The sequence below is a fragment of the Thamnophis sirtalis genome, unplaced genomic scaffold, assembly GCF_051295495.1.
Source record: "Thamnophis sirtalis isolate CommonGarterSnake01/CBP01778 unplaced genomic scaffold, rThaSir2_p1.2 scaffold_8, whole genome shotgun sequence".
Lineage (NCBI taxonomy): Eukaryota > Metazoa > Chordata > Lepidosauria > Squamata > Natricidae > Thamnophis > Thamnophis sirtalis.
This window is the reverse complement of record NW_028261388.1, coordinates 62,617,787-62,635,121: the sequence shown is the minus strand read 5'-3', so window position 1 is coordinate 62,635,121 and position 17,335 is coordinate 62,617,787. Positions and strand designations below refer to the sequence as shown.

At 43.9% G+C, this 17,335-nt stretch overlaps 1 protein-coding gene across 5 annotated transcripts in view; it reads left to right on the top strand.

Annotated features, from left to right (window-relative positions):
• SYTL5 (synaptotagmin like 5) overlaps positions 1 to 14,484 on the top strand; it is a 173,846-nt gene extending 159,362 nt beyond the window's left edge. For 4 of the 5 annotated variants that reach the window (XM_087721796.1, XM_087721797.1, XM_087721799.1 and 1 more), the window contains exons 15-17: positions 166 to 301; positions 12,082 to 12,287; positions 13,323 to 14,484. In XM_087721796.1, the coding sequence (XP_087577922.1) occupies positions 166 to 301; positions 12,082 to 12,287; positions 13,323 to 13,465 (485 nt within the window). In that variant the 3' untranslated portion in view covers positions 13,466 to 14,484. Of the gene's footprint in view, positions 1 to 165; positions 302 to 12,081; positions 12,288 to 13,322 lie in introns of those variants that run through there. The other variant, XM_087721800.1, reaches the window with a different exon arrangement.
• Positions 14,485 to 17,335: the final 2,851 nt, after the last annotated feature.

Genomic DNA, 17,335 nt, shown 5'->3' with positions numbered 1-17,335 from the left:
CAGTTGCATAGTATAAAATGTTGTTTCTAATATAGGACATATTTGTGGCTTAAGAGGCATGGTTTGATATGTATTGATTTTTAACCTTAGGACAACATACAGTGCAAAATATGGAAGCTTCATATATTCAGCTATTCCTCCATGCTTGTTTTCCTTCTTTTAAAGAAAAGAAGAGTTCAAAGAAAGAAAAGAAATCAACCTCACAGGAACCACCAGGAGGCATATTGGAAATTGTCATCAAGGAAGCCAAGAATTTAATGGCAGTGAAATCAGGAGGCACATCAGATACGTTTGTGAAAGGGTGATTTTCTCCATTCTGTCTTTGGCTACGTATGCTAGTAGACATATAGTATTTCTGTATTGAATACAGGTAGTCCTTGCATTATGACCATTGGTTTGGTGATTGTTCAAAATTATGATACCAAATAAGGGGGGGGGGAGTTGTTATGACAGGTCCTAAAAAGTTCTGGCTGTCATAGCATCTCTGCAGACACGTGACTGTGATTTCTGATGTTTCCACAAACAAAGACAATGGGAAAACTGGCAGGGATATCATTAGCCTTGCTTAATAAGATTGCTGTTTAATGACAGCAACTGAGAATTAATGTTGCTAAGTGAGCCAGTAATGTAATGTCACACTTTATGATCACATTGCTTAGCAATGGAATTTTGGTCCCAATTGCCCTAGTAATCAGTGGTGGGTTTCAAAATTTTTTAGAACCTATTCTGTAGGTGTGACCTGTTTTGCAGGAGTGGCTTGGTGATGATGTGTTCAGGTGGGAATAGCTTGACAGTCATGTGACTGGGTGGGAGTGGCCAAATCGGTGTCACTGAATTCTTTGCCCCAAAGAATGACCTACAAAAAGAAGATATAAAAAAGGAAATTTATTATTTTGTGCACTTACTACTTAAATAAGAATAAAATAGGTACACAATAAAATAATAAAACAGCTACTTACAGAGGAAATATGGCTGTCCTTGCCGGTCTTCAACATTACTGACCACCTTACACACATACTTCCAGCCCCTCTGCCTCTTCTCTCTTCCTGGATTCACTCAAAGTTTTATAAACTCAAAGCCTGTGCACACACAAGACATTTTTAAAACCCACAGTCTGTGCACAGCACACACACTTCCAGCCCCTCTGCCTCTTCCCTCTTCCTGGATTTACTCAGACGTCTTTAAAACTCACAGCTTGTGCACAGCACACTCTCTTCCAGCCCCTCTGTCTCTTCCCTCTTCCTGGATTCATTCAGATGTTTTTAAAAGAGTGGAAGAGTGTGTGTTGTGCGTTTTCAAAATGTCTGAATGAATCAAGGAAGAGGGAAGAGGCAGCGGGGCTGGAAGTGTGTGTGCTGTGCAAAGGTTGTGAATTTTAAAAACACCTTGTGTCTGCACAGGCTGTGAGTTTTAAAAAACATCTGAGTGAATCCAGGAAGAGGGAAGAGGTAGAGGGGCTGGAAGTGTGTGTGCTGTGGAAAGGTTGTGAGTTTTAAAAACACCTTGTGTCTGCACAGGCTGTGAGTTTTAAAAAACATCTGAGTGAATCCAGGAAGAGGGAAGAGGTAGAGGGGCTGGAAGTGTGTGTTCCTATAGTATCTTCCAGCCCCTCTGCCTCTTCCCTCTTCCTGGATTCATGCAGATGTTTTTTAAAACCCACAGCCTCTGCACACACACACACACTCTTCTAGCAGCCCCTCTGCTTCTTCCCTCTTCCCCAACATCCTCCCCCCCCACCACTTACCAGTTCTTTCTTCTTCTGGTTCTTCTTCTGAGAACTTTTCAGCAGTGTGGTGTGGATGGGTGGGGCAATTGAAAGAGCAAATGAGGGGAGGGAGCGTTCCAGTACGGGGCCTCCTGACCAGCAGGTACAGGAAGGAACACTAAATTTCACCATCCGGTATGGCCGTATCTGTTGGTACCGGTTAAAACCCACCCCTGCTAGTAATCTATATATATAAAAGCAAAAACCACTTACACTGCATCATGAAATTTCCAGAACCAAACGGCCTACAAACTTGAAATGTGGCACGTATGTTCCTCTTGGCTTCTAGGTGCTCACTTAGAAAGGATTTTCAAAATGACCATCAAAGCATTAGTATTTTTATATTATTATTAACATGCTCTGATGCTAAGAAGTTAGATGTTCTACTTCCTCTCCAAACCTGAAAATAACTCTGTTCCAACTGCCAATTGGATGTGGTTGTGGCCAGCACATGATTCATCTGGCCTGCTGGCTGGGAATTTGGAGAGAAGCCTGAGGGAGAGAAGGGGATAGGACAGGAGAGGTTTCTGTGCAGCATGCCTGAGGGAGAGAAGGGGATATGATAGTGGATAATTCTATGGGGCAAGCCTGAGGGACAAAAGGGGGATAGGAGAGGAGTCAATTCTGTGAGGCAAGTCTGAATGAGAGAAGGAGATAGGAGAGGCTCCTGTCAGGCAAAGCTGAGGGAGAGAAGGGGATAGGATAGGAGGGGCTTCTGTGGAGCAAGCCTGGGGGAGAGAAGGGGATAGGATGGGGGAGGATTCTGTGGGGCAAGCTTGAGAGGGGGGGTATAGGATAGGAGATGTTTCTGTGTGACAAGCTGAGGGAGAGGAGGGTATAGGATAGGGGTGGACTCTGTGGTGCAAGCCTGCGGGAGAGAAGGGGTTAGTGGAGGATTCTGTGGTGCAAGCCTGAGGGAGCGAAGGGGTTAGGATAGGATAGGATAGGATAGGTTTCTGTGGGACAAGGCTGTGGAAGAGAAGGGGGATAGGATAAACAAGGTTTCCGTGGGGCAATCCTGAGGGGGAGAAGGTCTTAGTGGAGGATTCTGTGGGGCAAAGCTGGGGGAGAGAAGGGAGAGGTTTCTCTGGGGCATGGCTGAGGGAGAGAAAGGGATAGGAGACATTTCTCTGGGGCATGGCTGAGGGAAAGGAGGAGATAGGATAGGGGATGATTCTGTGGTGCAAGCCTGAGGGAGGGAAGGGGTTAGGATAGGACAGGAGCGGTTTCTGTAGGGCAAAGCTATGGAAGAGAAGGATAGGATAAACAAGGTTTCTGGGGGGCAAAGCTGAGGGAGAGAAAAGGAAGATTCTTTATGGAAAGTCTGAGAGAGAGAAGGGGATAGGATAGGCCTCTGTGTGGTAAGCCTGAGGGAGAGAAGGGGAAAGGATAGGGGAGGATTCTTTGGAGCTAGCCAGAGGGAGGGGACAGGATAGCAGAGGTTTCTGTGGGGCAAGCCTTAGGGAGAGAAAGATATAGGATAGGAGAGGATTCTGTGAGGCAAGCCTGAGGGAGAGAAGACGATAGGATAGGAGATGTTTCTGTTTGGCAAGCCTGATGGAGAAAAGGGGGATGGGATAGGGGAGGATTCTGTAGGGAAAACCTGAGGGAGAGAAGGGAGATAGGATAGGATTCCGTGGGGTTAGCCGGGGTAGGGGGTAGGATAGGAGACGTTTCTGTGTGGCAAGCCTGAGGGAGGGAAGGGGATGGGATAGGGGAGGATTCTGTGGGGAAAGATGTCAACTTGTAAAGCATTTCCATGACTGCTATCAAGTCGACATAGGAAAAGGGGGGAGGAAAGGGAGTAGAATTCCATGCATACCTTTGGCAAGAGTCAGGTCTCATATTCCTACAGCTGGTGTGTGAAATACGCATGTTCATAGCCTGCCTAGCACCTTGTTGGTGGACGTGATTTATGACACACACAGAAGGGAGAGGATATAGGGGGGAGTTCAAACACAATTAAGTGGAAATCAGTTTCGGCTCCACAGAAGAACATTGCCAAAATGTTGATCCTAATAAATGAATGGATTTCTTTTGAACTTTGTCTCGAGGCTTGTAAATTAATTAGGTCATCCTTTGGGAACTTCACAGAGAGCAAAACTTACTTTTAAAATCTATCAAGATTTCCAGGTTTCTTGAATCCCGGGCTCTCAAAGCAGCCCCCCAATATTTGGGGTGCTTGGAGGGAAAATCAGGCAACCGTGGCTGAAGAGAGAGGCTGATTGCAGCTGAAGGTATGCAGCTAGCTCCAGACATCAAAGCTACGATGCCTTTCCCAGCAGCAGAAGCAAGAAAGTATGCATACTGGTGGAAACTAGTCCCCAAGGCAGCTGAAGCAGAGTTCCCTTACCCTAGCCCCCAGATACAGGGAAGGGTCTCATGCGAGCTGGCAAGGGTGGACTGGAGGTGGGACTGGGCACAAGCCAGGCTCACAAAGCCCCAGATGGAATCCCTGGAGAGTGCAATAGAGCAACAGAGGGAGGATTTTGACCAAACCACCCTTGCTGCCCAAAAGAGAGGGGAGGGTTATCTGATCCTGTTGAGGGGAGGAGATGCAGACTGGAGCACAGACACCCTCCTCCACACAATAGAAGGAGAAAGAGCCCGAAATTGCAACCAGTGCATCTCCCATGCAGCAGGCAGGCTGCCCAGAGCAGGGAAACCCCTCCCTCCCTCTGAACTAGAGGTGAGGAAGATGGCCAGCCATATCAGGTGTAAGCATAAAGATGCCAACAGGATGTTGGAGGAGTAGGGCTGAATGACCCGCCCCAATTCAGGGGAAAGTTTGATGGGAACTCAGACCAGCTAGCTCTATTCCTTGATTCAGCTGATATCCACCAAGAACATTATAGGCACCTCTACCCATCTCCCAGGGCCATGGTGAATACCATTGCAGAGGGGCTAGAGGGAGAAGCAAGGGAATGATTAGCAGCCCTTCACAAGAGGAGAGCCCCCCCAACTGCAAGACATAGATGACTTCCTGCAACTGCTAGAGGACAGATTTGAGGAGGTGGAGGAGGACCCACATGCAGAAGAGGAATTCAGCAACCTAAAGCAGAGGGGTTGCCCCATCAAAGACCACATCTGTGAATTTAGGAGGGTCATAGGAAGGCTACCCCCTTTACCAGAGCAGTTGCTGGTGCATTTTTTCAGAACAAGCCTGGACAAGCAAATTGCCCAAATAGCAACAAAAGTCGACAGTGGGCTGTGCGCCAACGACATAAGAAGGCAATGGGACAAAAAAGAGAGAAATCAACCTGACCTGAAACCACCTAGCCGAAGGGGAACCACAGCACCACAGCAGGCCCTGAGACCAGCCCTTCTTCGAAGTCTGCTGAAATGCTACAGATGCGGGGGGATGAGCCACATGGCAGTTGCATGCCCAACCCCAGCCCCAAAACCAAGGCCAGACCTACCGCCCAGGGCATGACCAGAACAAGGCCCCAAACAGACCACCAACATGTCCAAGAAAGCTTTCCTGGCTGCAAAGGCCCTTTCCTCCTCAGGTGAAAGTGGTGGAACCCCAGGCTATCAGTCACCCGAATCATATGACAGCGAGGACGAGGAAGAAAATGACCCAATGGTGAGTGAACCAATTCACCCTTTCCTTTTTCCAATATGCCTCACAGCCCCAAAAACAGGAAACCGGGGGGATTTTCAAGCCCTAATGGACTCAGGCTGCACAAGGTGCTTGATCAACCTAACCACAGTCCTGAAACTGGGGATCAGAGCAAATAGACTGGCCCACCAAATCCAGTTCGAACAGGTTGACGGGTCCCTAATGGGAGGAGCCTATGCCATCCACCTGACCAAACCAGTGAGGCTAGAGCTAGCGGATTACTGGGAAGTAATTTGATTCATAATAGCCATCAAAATGACAGACGCAGTCATACTGAGACTTTCCTGGCTAGACAAATGGAGACCGACAATCTGGTGGCAAGGGGGTACCCATAGACTTAAGATATCAAGGGGCCCCCAACCCCTCCCACACCAGCTAGCAGAAACACTACCCACACAGGAACCCCCCTCCAAAAGAGCCCACAAAAACAACTGGCAACCACATCCGACAAAACCCCAGAGGCCGAACTGATTCCGATGGAATATCAGGACCTCGCAGAAGTATAGTTATAGTTATAGTTTATTAATCTTATATCCCGCCCATTCCCGGAGGACTCCAGGTGGCTTACAATAAAAAGGGTAAAGGGAATAAATAAGACAGACAACAATTTAAAAATACAACAACATTCATAGTTACTGTGGGGCTGGATACTTCAACAGCCCCTGGCCTGCCAGAGCAGCCAGGACTTAGTGGCTATATGGAAGGCCTGGAGGATTGTAAGGGTCCGGATCTCCACGGGGAGCTCGTTCCATAGGGCCGGAGCTGCAACAGAGAAAGCTCTCCCCCAGGGGGTCGCCAGCCGACATTGGCTGGCAGATGGAATTCAGAGAAGGCCTAGTCTGTGCGATCGAGTCGGTCTTTGGGAGGTAATTGGCAGGAAGCAGTCTCTCAGGTACCCAGGCCATGAAGGGCTTTATAAGTAACGACTAGCACCTTGAAGCGTGTCCGGAGACCAATGGGCAGCCAGTGCAGCTTGCAGAGGATAGGTGTAACGTGGGTGTACCTAGGTGCACCCACAATCGCTCGCGCGGCTGCATTCTGGACTAACTGAAGTCTTCGCACACTCTTCAAGGGCAGCCCCATGTAGATCGTGTTACAGTAATCCAGTCTTGAGGTCACAAGGGGGTGAGTGACTATCCGAAGGGCCTCCCGGTCCAGGTAGGATCGCAATTGGTGCACCAGGTGGACCTGGGCAAATGTCCCCCTGGTCACAGCTGACAAATGATGTTCTAACGTCAGCTGTGGATCCAGGAGGACTCCCAAATTGCGAACCCTCTCCGAGGGGCATATGGATTCACCCCCCAGGCTAAGGAATGGAGTAGCTGGACCATTTTTGGGAGGGAGCATCAATAGCCACTCAGTCTTGTCGGGATTGAGTGCAAGCTTGTTCATTCCCATCCAGACCCTAACAGCCTCCAGGCACTGGCACATCAATTCTACTGCTTCAATGAGTTGGCATGGGGCGGACAGATACAGTTGTGTGTCGTCCGCATATTGGTGGTATTTAATCCCGTGCCGTCGTATGATCTCACCCAGGGGCTTCATGTAGATGTTAAATAGGAGGGGGGACAGGACCGAACCCTGCAGCACCCCATAGTTGAGGGGCCTAGGGGTCGACCTCTGCCCTCCGACCAACATCGACTGTGACCTGTCCAAGAGGTAGGAGGAGAACCACTGTAGGACGGTGCCTCCCACTCCCACCTCCCGTAACCGTCGCAGAAGGATACCATGGTCGATGGTATCGAAGGCCACTGAGAGGTCAAGGAGCACTAGGATAGAGGAGTGACCCCTATCCCTGGCTCACCAGAGATCATCGATCAGTGCGACCAAAACAGTTTCCATGCTGTAACCAGGCCTGAAACCGGACTGAAAGGCATCCAGATAATCGGTTTCATCCAAGGACCGTCGGAGTTGAAAGGCCACCACTTTCTCAACAAAGTATTCAGTGAGGCTGAGTGCAATGTTCAGCCTCCTCACCATGAGGCATACTGTGCCATCAAAAGCATCCCCGGGGCAAAACTACCCAAGCCCAAACTGTATGCCATGATGCCCCAGGAAATGCAAGAGATGTGCAAATACATAGACAAAACCCTAGCAAGGGGGGTTCATTGAGCCAGCCAAGCCACTGGTCGCAGTACCAGTCCTCTTCAAAGAAAAAAAAAGATGGAACCATGAGATTGTGTGTAGACTTTTGAGGGATAAATGGGGTGTGAATACACAACCTATACCAACTCCCCCTCATGAAGGACATGCTATCTCACCTGGCCAAGGGAAAAGTCTTCACCAAACTAGACCTGAGAGAAGCATACTACCGAGTATGTATCAGAGAAGGAGATGAGTGGAAAACAGCATTCAACTGCCCCCTAGGGAGCTTTCAATTCAAAGTGATGCCTTTTGGACTGCAGGGGGGGGGGCAGCAGTATTCATGCAGTTAATAAATGAGGTGCTACATGAGCACCTCTACAAGGGCGTCCTCGTCTACCTAGATGACACCCTTATCTACACTGAGACCATGGACGACCACATACCCCTGGTCCACCAAGTGCTGGAAAAACTTCTGGCAGCGAACCTGTACATCAAGGTATCAAAATGCGAATTCCATTGTGCATGGGTAGACTACCTGGATTACCAACTGTCAAATGAGGGAATAGAGATGGACCCAGCCAAAGTACAAGCCGTCCTAGGCTGGCACCCCACTCGCACTCGCAGACAGCTACAAAGCTTCATAGGATTTGCGAACTTCTACAGACAATTCATCCCCTCCTTTGCAAAGATTGCCAAACCCCTGACAGACCTCCTGAATACAGGGAGCCCAGGAACAAAACCTCATCCAGGACAACCCCTAGAGTGGAACCTAACCTGTCAAGAGGCATTCAAAACACTAAAAGAAATGGTTCCAAGGGAGCCGGTGCTGAAGCATCCTGACCTTCGTGACCCAGGCAGATGCCAGTGACATGGCAGTAGGAGTGATGCTATGCCAAAGTAACTCAAATTCAAATTCAAATTTAATGAATTTATATGCCACCCAATCCCGAAGGACTCCGGGCGGCTTACATGGATATAATTCTAAAAAGGATAAAAATTAAAAATAGAGAAGAAAAGCAGATTAAAAGAAAAAACACATCATGCACTCAATCTAGGCGGGGCTGGACCTCATTCATGAGATCAACAGCCCCAGGCCTGCCGGAATAGCCAGGTTTTAGTAGCCTTTCAGAAGGCCGAGAGAGTGGGAAAGGTCCGGATCTCTGGGGGTAGATCGTTCCATAGGGTCGGAGCAGCTACAGATAAGACCCTCCCCTGAGGAGTCGCCAGCCAACATTGACTGGTCGACAGCACCCGGAGAAGGCCCATCCTGTGAGATCTTATCGGCCGTTGGGAGGTATGTGGCAGAAGACGGTCTCACAGATATCCGGGTCCAAGGCCATGTAGGGCTTTAAAGGTGATAACCAGCACCTTGAAGCACGTTCGGAGACCGATAGGGAGTCAGTGGAGCTTGCGGAGGATAGGTGTAACACGGGTGTATCTCGGTACACCCAATATCGCTCGTGCGGCTGCATTCTGGACCAATTGTAGTCTCTGAACACTTTTCAAGAACAGCCCCATGTAGAGCGCGTTACAGTAATGGGCATGAGTGACCATTTGAAGTGCCTCCCGGTCCAGGTAGGGCCGCAATTGGTACACCAGGTGGACCTGGGCAAAAGCCCCCCTGGTCACAGCTGATAAATGATGTTCTAGTGTCAGCTGTGGGTCCAGGAGGACACCCAAATTGCAGACCCTCTCTGGGGGGGTGTAAAATTTCACCTCCCAGGCTTAGAGATGGAACATCTGGACTATCCTTGGGGGGCAACATCCATAGCCACTCAGTCTTGTCAGGATTGAGTGCAAGCTTGTTCACTCCCATCCAGGCCCTGACAGCTTCCAGGCACTGGCACATCACTTCCACCACTACACTGAGTTGGCACGGGGTGGAAAGATACAGCTGGGTATCATCCGCATATTGGTGATATTTAATCCCGTGCCGGCGAATGATCTCACCCAGCGGCTTCATGTAGATGGAAACTTACAACCCTGTGCCTACACCTCCCGCAAGCTCACAGACACAGAGAGACAATGGGCTGTGTGGGAAAAGGAGGCTTTCGTAGTGAGATGGGCACTGCTAACCTGTTCGGTCTGGACTGACTACAAAAATCTGGAGACACTTAGGGCAAGCAAGTCCGATGGGCTCAGTACTTCAACCGTTTTGATTTTGTTTTAAAGCACATTCCAGGGGGGAGGAACTTTCTATCTGACACCCACTCCTGTATGCCTCAGTACAAATGCGAACGGGAGCTTGTAGTGAATGCTATCATTCCCTCTACTCAAACAGCTGCCCAAGTGACCACCAGGCGGCAACACTGTGACTGGCAAGACCAACCCACAAGTGACCTAACCAACGGACTCAAAACCGAACTGCTAGCAGACCTCTGGTTCCGAAACAACCAACACATCTTGAACAAAAGAGATGACCTTGCATGGAAGGGGATGAAACTCTACAGAATCCCTACGTGCCCTAATTTTCCAAAGGAGCCACAACGCCAAACCAGCAGTCCACTTTGGGTTCCTAGAGACTTTACACTTAGCCAGGAGGCAATTCTGGTGGTCTGGCATAAAGAAAGATGTGGAGAGAGCCAACGAGGCTGTAGGAGGAGATCGCAATGGTCTTTATAGTAGAGTTGCCGAAAAGTGGGGGGAAAACCATGATTTGGATTGTAATAGACCTGTTCTCCAAACAGGCACACTTCATACCCTGCAGCGGACTACCCTCGGCTCACAAGCTGGCTAAACTGTTTGTTAAGCATATCTACCAATTGCATGGAGTACCTCGAAGAATTATTTCAGACAGAGGGGTCCAGTTCATGGCTAAGTTCCTGCAGTCCATTGGGTCATCTCAGAGTCTTAAGCACCAATGGGGCAGCAGAGAGACTGAACGCCATGGTAGAGCAGTACCTGAGGTGCTATGTGAACTATCAGCAGTCCAATTGCGCAGACCTTTAATCTTTTGCTGAAGTAGCATACAATAATGCTGTTCACAGTAGCACAGGGCTCATGCCATTCAAAGTAGTGAGTGGCATAGACTTTGTCCCAATGCCTGAGTATCCAACGGATCCTCCCTCCTCAGTCAGCTTGACTAATTAGATGTTGATGCTGAAAGCAACCTGGGAAAATGTCAAGAAAGCACTGGCTAAAGTGGCACAAACCTATAAGAAACAGGCAGATAAACACTGGGCTCCGCAATGGTCATTCTGGGTGGGAGAGAAGGTTTACCTCTCCACAAAATATCTGAGATTAAAACTGCCTAGCAAGAAACTGGGGCCAAAATTTATGGGACCATTCCCCATAGTAAAGACCATCAACCCAGTCACAGTGGAATTGAAACTGCCTCAATCGTTGAGGAAGATACACCCAGTGTTTCATAGTAGCCTCTTAAAATCCATGATCAGATCCACTCTGAGACTACTACCCTGGGAGCCCACGGGCCCTGTGGTCATAGAGGGCCAAACCCATTATTAAGTTCAACAAGTCCTTGATTTGAGGTGGCACAGCAGACAACTCCAATACATAATCAAGTGGAAGGGCTACCCCTAATCAGAGGCATCTTGGGTAAAAAGTAGAAATATCCAGGCTGATTGCCTTATAGCAAAATTCCATGCAAAAAATCCAAGCAAGCCTGGGGTAGGGACACTTCCCTAAATTACACTGTACACCTGTACTCAAATTGTTTTGTTTCACACAGGTCGCTTTCGGGAAGTGAGGGGAGCTGGATGTCAACTTATAAAGCATTTCCATGACTACTATCAAGTCGACATAGGAAAAGGGGGGAGGAAAGGGAGTAGAATTCTATGCAGAGTCAGGTCTCATATTCCTACAGCTGGTGTGTGAAATGTGCATGTTCATAGCCTGCCTAGCACCTTGTTGGTGGATGTGATTTATGACACAGACAGAAGGGAGGAGATACAGGGGGTAAAGTTCAAACACAATTAAGTGAAAATCAATTTTGGCTCCACAGAAGCCTGAGGGAGGATTCTGTGGGGAAATCCTGAGGAAGGGATTATAAGTAATAATTAATTTTCAAGCTGTAAGTGTTGATTTATCAAGTCTGATCAAATATTTTCACACGGTGCACGGGTATTCAGCTAGTCACTTATATTATCTTCTATTTATTTCTCAAAAATCTCCCGTTGACATCACATGGCAAGATTTAGAACTTTTGCACCTTTACTTCCTTCTACCTTATTTTGGATGGAAAAATAATAGTTCATATATCAGGATATAGTATTGTATTTCTTAATCTCAGCTAACACCATTTTGTGTTTGCTTTCCTGGTCCAAATTCATAATTCACCTCCTACTACATGCTAATATCATAATCTAAAAATAAGTTTCCATGACTATGTATTATTTATAAATCATAATATTGCTCCATGTCAGTTTTGTTTTAAGAAAGTAAAAAATTTCCAAATAAAAAGGGCTCAATGAATCTTGCAGTGGCCAACTCTTATGATAAATCTTTTTATAGTTTATTACTTTGAGGGAAGGACTATAGATTACACATAGCTGTTGAGTGATGCATCAGTATCTTCTCAATTATAATTATTATGACATTCATAACAAACATCTATATACTTATGTTTTTTCTCCTTATTTTTCTCTCTTAGACACTTGCTTCCTGACAACAAATCTTCAAAGTATAAAACCCATGTAATTAAAAAGAGTGTTAATCCCCACTGGAATCATATGTTCAGTTTTAGTGGCTTGAACCCTAGAGATATACACAATGTCTGTGTAGAACTCACTGTTTGGGACAACGAATCTCTCGCCAGCAACATTTTCCTGGGTGGTGTTCGCTTGAGTATTGGAAGTGGTAGGTGTGGATAGACCTACCGTTTGATAGAATGGAATTGAAATGGAGTAACAGATTAAATATTTAGAATACACCTTATATTTAGAAATGGATATCAGTACTTGAAAGGCCTGTTTAGCTCTTTATCTTGCAGCCTTTGGCTCATAGTGAAAACTTTCCATAGCTTCCAGAAAAGATATTGTTAAAAATGTGGGAAATGGAAATGGAAGGCTTTTCGGAATTTAAATGCATAAGGTGCTGGATTGGGAGGGAGAAGACTCGGGTTTTAGAACCTGCTTGGTCTTTCGACCACTCACTTATTCTCAATCCAACTCTGCTATGAAGGAAAATAAGTGAAAACTTAGTATATATGTTGCCTTGAGCTTCTGAATGAAAGACAGCATAGAAATCTAATGATAAATATATCAATAAATCCCCACTCTTATCATTTTTTAAAATGATAGGAAAAAACAGATAGGAAAAATTAGGCCTTTTGCAAAGTTTTGGATTGCTGATTGCCAGAAAATGTTTTCTGTGTATGAATTACAAATATTTATGATAACACATTCTGATGTTGGTTTAAAAGCAAAGCTAAAAAGAATAAATAAATAGTAAAATAATAATAAAAGAAGCAAATCAATCTGATTAGAATTCCTAATAAAAAGGACTGCTAAGTTCTTGTCCTATAATTAATACAAAAAAAGATGGCCAGAGTTAAATGGTTTTTAGATTTATTTTTCTCCATCCCACTATTCTTGTAAGAATTGTCTAGGGATTATTTTTTTAAGGGCAACAGCTTCCAGTTTGTAATGTAGATATCATTAAATTATTAAGTCTTTCATATTTTGTTGCTTTTGTTCCAGTCTAAATTGCTCATTGCTCATTTTTAATGAAATTGTAAATTTTACACTGTACTAATGGTAAAAACCAGAGCTACAGATGACAGTTTGATAAAAGTTGCTGTAGTTCTTGTGAATCTGGAGTATCATGTGTTATGAACCTCTGATGTAAAAGAAAAAAAAGACCAGCTGACCACCATGCTTTGCAATTTTCCAGGTATAAGCAATGGCAAAGAAGTTGATTGGATGGATTCTCAAGGAGAAGAGCAACTTCTTTGGCAAAAAATGATTGATTGTCCTGGGGATTCTGTAGAAGGTGTATTAATGCTGAGATCCAGCATGGGGAAACACAGTATCTGAAGAGTATGGTTTGCATAAAACTGACACTACAAGAGTGTAATTTTAAATTGTAATAAGATGTAATGGAGAATGGTCTCCTGTGATGATTTGCACATCTAAACATAATGAAGTTCATTTTTACTCTGAATTTAAATTTTCTGAAATGGATAATGAATGCATTCAGCACTTTCCTAAATCCATGCTATAGCTCTTGTATTAATTTACCCAGGCTAAATCAGTAAAGTCATTTCCCAAACAATATTTGCTGAGTTGTTAGAATGAAGCCATTTAATCCTCTCTACAGAATATTGGTCAAAGATTTTTCTTTATTATTTCAAAAAAAATTATCAGAATGAATGAAAAGTCATTGAAGCTAGTTCATTATATCCCATTTCAAATATGTCTAATGAGCTTGGGAAGTGAGTGCCAGGATTGGAGGCATGCTCTAAGGAGTAATTATGTCCCTAATTTTTTCAGGCTGATATCCATAAATGGTTCCTAATAAGTTTTACAATAAAGAATTAGAGAGTCTCAACTTACCTGCTCATAAACAAAAGGGCATGGGTTAGAGGCAGTGGTAGGATTCAGCCAGTTGTACCAGTTCAAGAGAACCATTTGTTAACTCTTTGTGGAGTTCTGCAAACCAGCCAAATAGTCAAGGCTGCCTGCCTGCTGGCCTAACAATTCCAGTAATTCACACACACCTCAGACATTCCTACTCATTTGTAATTAACCAAAGGAAAGGAAAAGAAAAAGAAGGAATAACCACATAGCCATTTCTTCAACAGAAAAATTCTAGCCCTTTAAAACTCATGGGGGGTAATAAAGTGAAAGAGGTTTTCTTCTACTTCTCTCTCCCTTCAGTTAATAGACAGCCAAAAACCATTTGAAAGGTGAATACTTAGTTGCAATAACAAAATCGTAGGAATGCAGTCAGAACAGAAACAATAGAAATTTACAGATCATGCTGATTAACAGAGTTGGAAGAGACCTTGTAGGTCTAGTCCAATCCCCGCCCAAGCATGCAACCCTACACCATTTGTGACAAATGGCAGTCCAATCTCTTCGTGAAAGCCTCCAGTGATGAAGCATCCACAACTTCTGAAGGCAAGCTGTTCCATTGGTTGATTGTTCGCACTGTCAGAAAATTCCCTCCTTATTTCTAGGTTGAATCTCTCCTTGTTCTTGACAGGATTAGGCCAGGGAAGGATTTATTTAAATGTTACTACAGAGCAGGAGTTTCTTGTCAAGAGTTCTTATGTCTTTTAAATACACATTCTAATTAGCAGAATTGATTTTATTAATTTTGAATAGGGTTACAATGCTGTTTCTATGATTATGTATTTTGATCCTGCATTTTCAGCATTTAAGAGTTAGCTTACAGTATTAGACTGTAAAGATTTCAAGTTATCTTGTAACTGTGTTGCTTGTGAGTAATGGAGCACCCACAACTTCTGAAGGCAAGCTATTCCATTGGTTCCATTGATTGGTCTCACTCTTAGAAAATTTCTTCTTAGTCCTAGGTTACTTCTCTCTTTGGTTAGTTTCTATCCATTGTTTCTTGTTGTGCCGTTTGGCACTTTGGAAATTAGATTGACCCACTCATTTTTGTAGGAGTCCCTCAAATTTCCTGACAGAACAATTAATCAGTGGAGCGTTTTGTCTCCAGAAGTTGTAAAGGCTCCAACACTGGAAGTTTTTAAGAAGAGATTGGATAATCATTTGTCTGAAGTGTACACTACTTCAATTTCCTGCCTAAGCAGGGGGTTGGACTAGAAGACCTCCAAGGTCCCTTCCAATTCTGTTATTCTATTCTATTCTGTTCTGTTCTATTCTATTCTATATTCTAGTCTAATCTAATCTAGTCTAGAAAGCTGACAAGCCCGGATTAGAGATCCAAGAATGGCACTACAGGATGAGCTCCTGTTCTTTGCCCCAGCTCATGCCCCTCTAGCAGTTTGAAATCATGCAAATGTAAATACAGATTAATAGGTACCACTTCAATGAGAAAGTAGCAACATTATGTGTGCCTTTGGCTGTCCATGCTGTCCACATGACCACAGAAAATGTCTTCAGACAATGCTGGCTCTCTTGGCCAAGAGAAGGAGATGAGCAATGTGCCCTAGAGTTAGACCCATTGAACAGGGAAACCTTTACTTATTTTTATCTTTACATTATTATTAAGGTCTATGTCAGGCTAAGACATGAGCAGATTTTCAAACATAGCTTTTGCTCCAGTTACAAATTAAAAATTAAATTAAATCCTTATTGTGGTCATAAACCAGCATAAGGAGGATGGGGTCCTGTCAATTAAAAAGCACAAAAATACATCAGAATCTAATAATAATGAAAAACTAGAAGATATAAAAATACATTAAAACAAAGTATATATAAAAAACAAGAATATAAAAGAGATAAAACATTAGATGGGTGTAAGGGAACATAAAAGTTAGTATATGGAAGACATTGGATACATCCATTGGATACATCCAATGACGGAGCATTTCAGTATTTCATAAATCTATCATTAAGTCTACTTTGTAGCACAGTTCCTAGCAACCTTGTATATTGCAGCATGGTTGGTATCTGAAAGCAATCAAGAGGTGTAGAACTGTGCCCTGAGTATTTATCTAGTAATGGTGAGATGAGTACAAATATCTCTGCAGTGAATACAGGCATTAAAGATACACATGCTTTATTGCTTCTGTGTGTCCAGAGTCATAGAGGCATTGTCTCTCTAGGCATGGAATCTTATTGTATTGCTATTGATTCTATTTGGAAATTATTTTTATTATCATGCACTTGTACAAAAAATATTGTCACTACTATTGTGATTATCTTGAGAAAATATGCTGCTTAAAGTATTCAGGTGGCACCTCATTGTACCTTTACTGTCTTAGTTTTACAGAAAAGCAAGTAATTAACAAAGTTTCATGATCTGTTTGGTTCTTTTTGCAAAAGGACTCATCCCCCACCCCCACCCCCAGCTTCTAAGAATTTATAAAGTTCAGTCAGTGATATAAGATTATGTATAATAATGTTTTGGAAATAAACAGATATTGGAAAGACTATTTAAAATTTCCATGGCTAAATGGATGGCATCAAGAATGAATTATATCATACCACACCACACCACACTACACCACACCATACCACACCAATTGTACTATAATTCATAGGGAAATCAATGGATCTTATATAAAAAAACCTATCCTTAATACATAAGTAAGAGTCAATTTAGTCTGCTGGATAAGGCACCAAGTCAGAAACCAGGAGGCTGTGGATTCTAGTCGTGCCTTAGGCCTGAAAGCCAGCTGGGTGATTTGGGCCAGTCACTCTCTCATAGCCCATGATGTCAGGTGTGGGGAACAAGCCAGTCAGTCAATACCTGACCCAACCACTACATAAACACTTGGTTGATTCTCCCCCAAAAAATGCAAAGAAGAAAAAAATGTGGTTAACATATAATTTGCCAATAATCTGATTTGTTTTTGGCTTAATATTATTTGTAAATATGGCTTGATTAAGTCATAATTTAGATTCAACTCATTTTTCAATAATCTAAAACTGTAAATCTACTTCAGAGTTTTAGCATGGAACTGCATTGGTATATAATTGAACTTTACTTTTTTTCCATTAAATGTCTTGATGCTTTATGAAAATACTGTGAAACATCAGCTGCTATCCAAAAAGTTGGGCTGAGTAACTGAACATAGATTTAGGTTATCACCAAACTACAGAGTAAAAAAAAAATCTTTTTATTTCACAAATTTTGTTGTATTTTAAACAAATGTGAAACAATGAAACCAATTTTTTACATTTTTTTCAAATTATTCTGACTTGTTTGCCTGTTTCCATTTTATATCATATATTCTTCAGATTACTATTTTT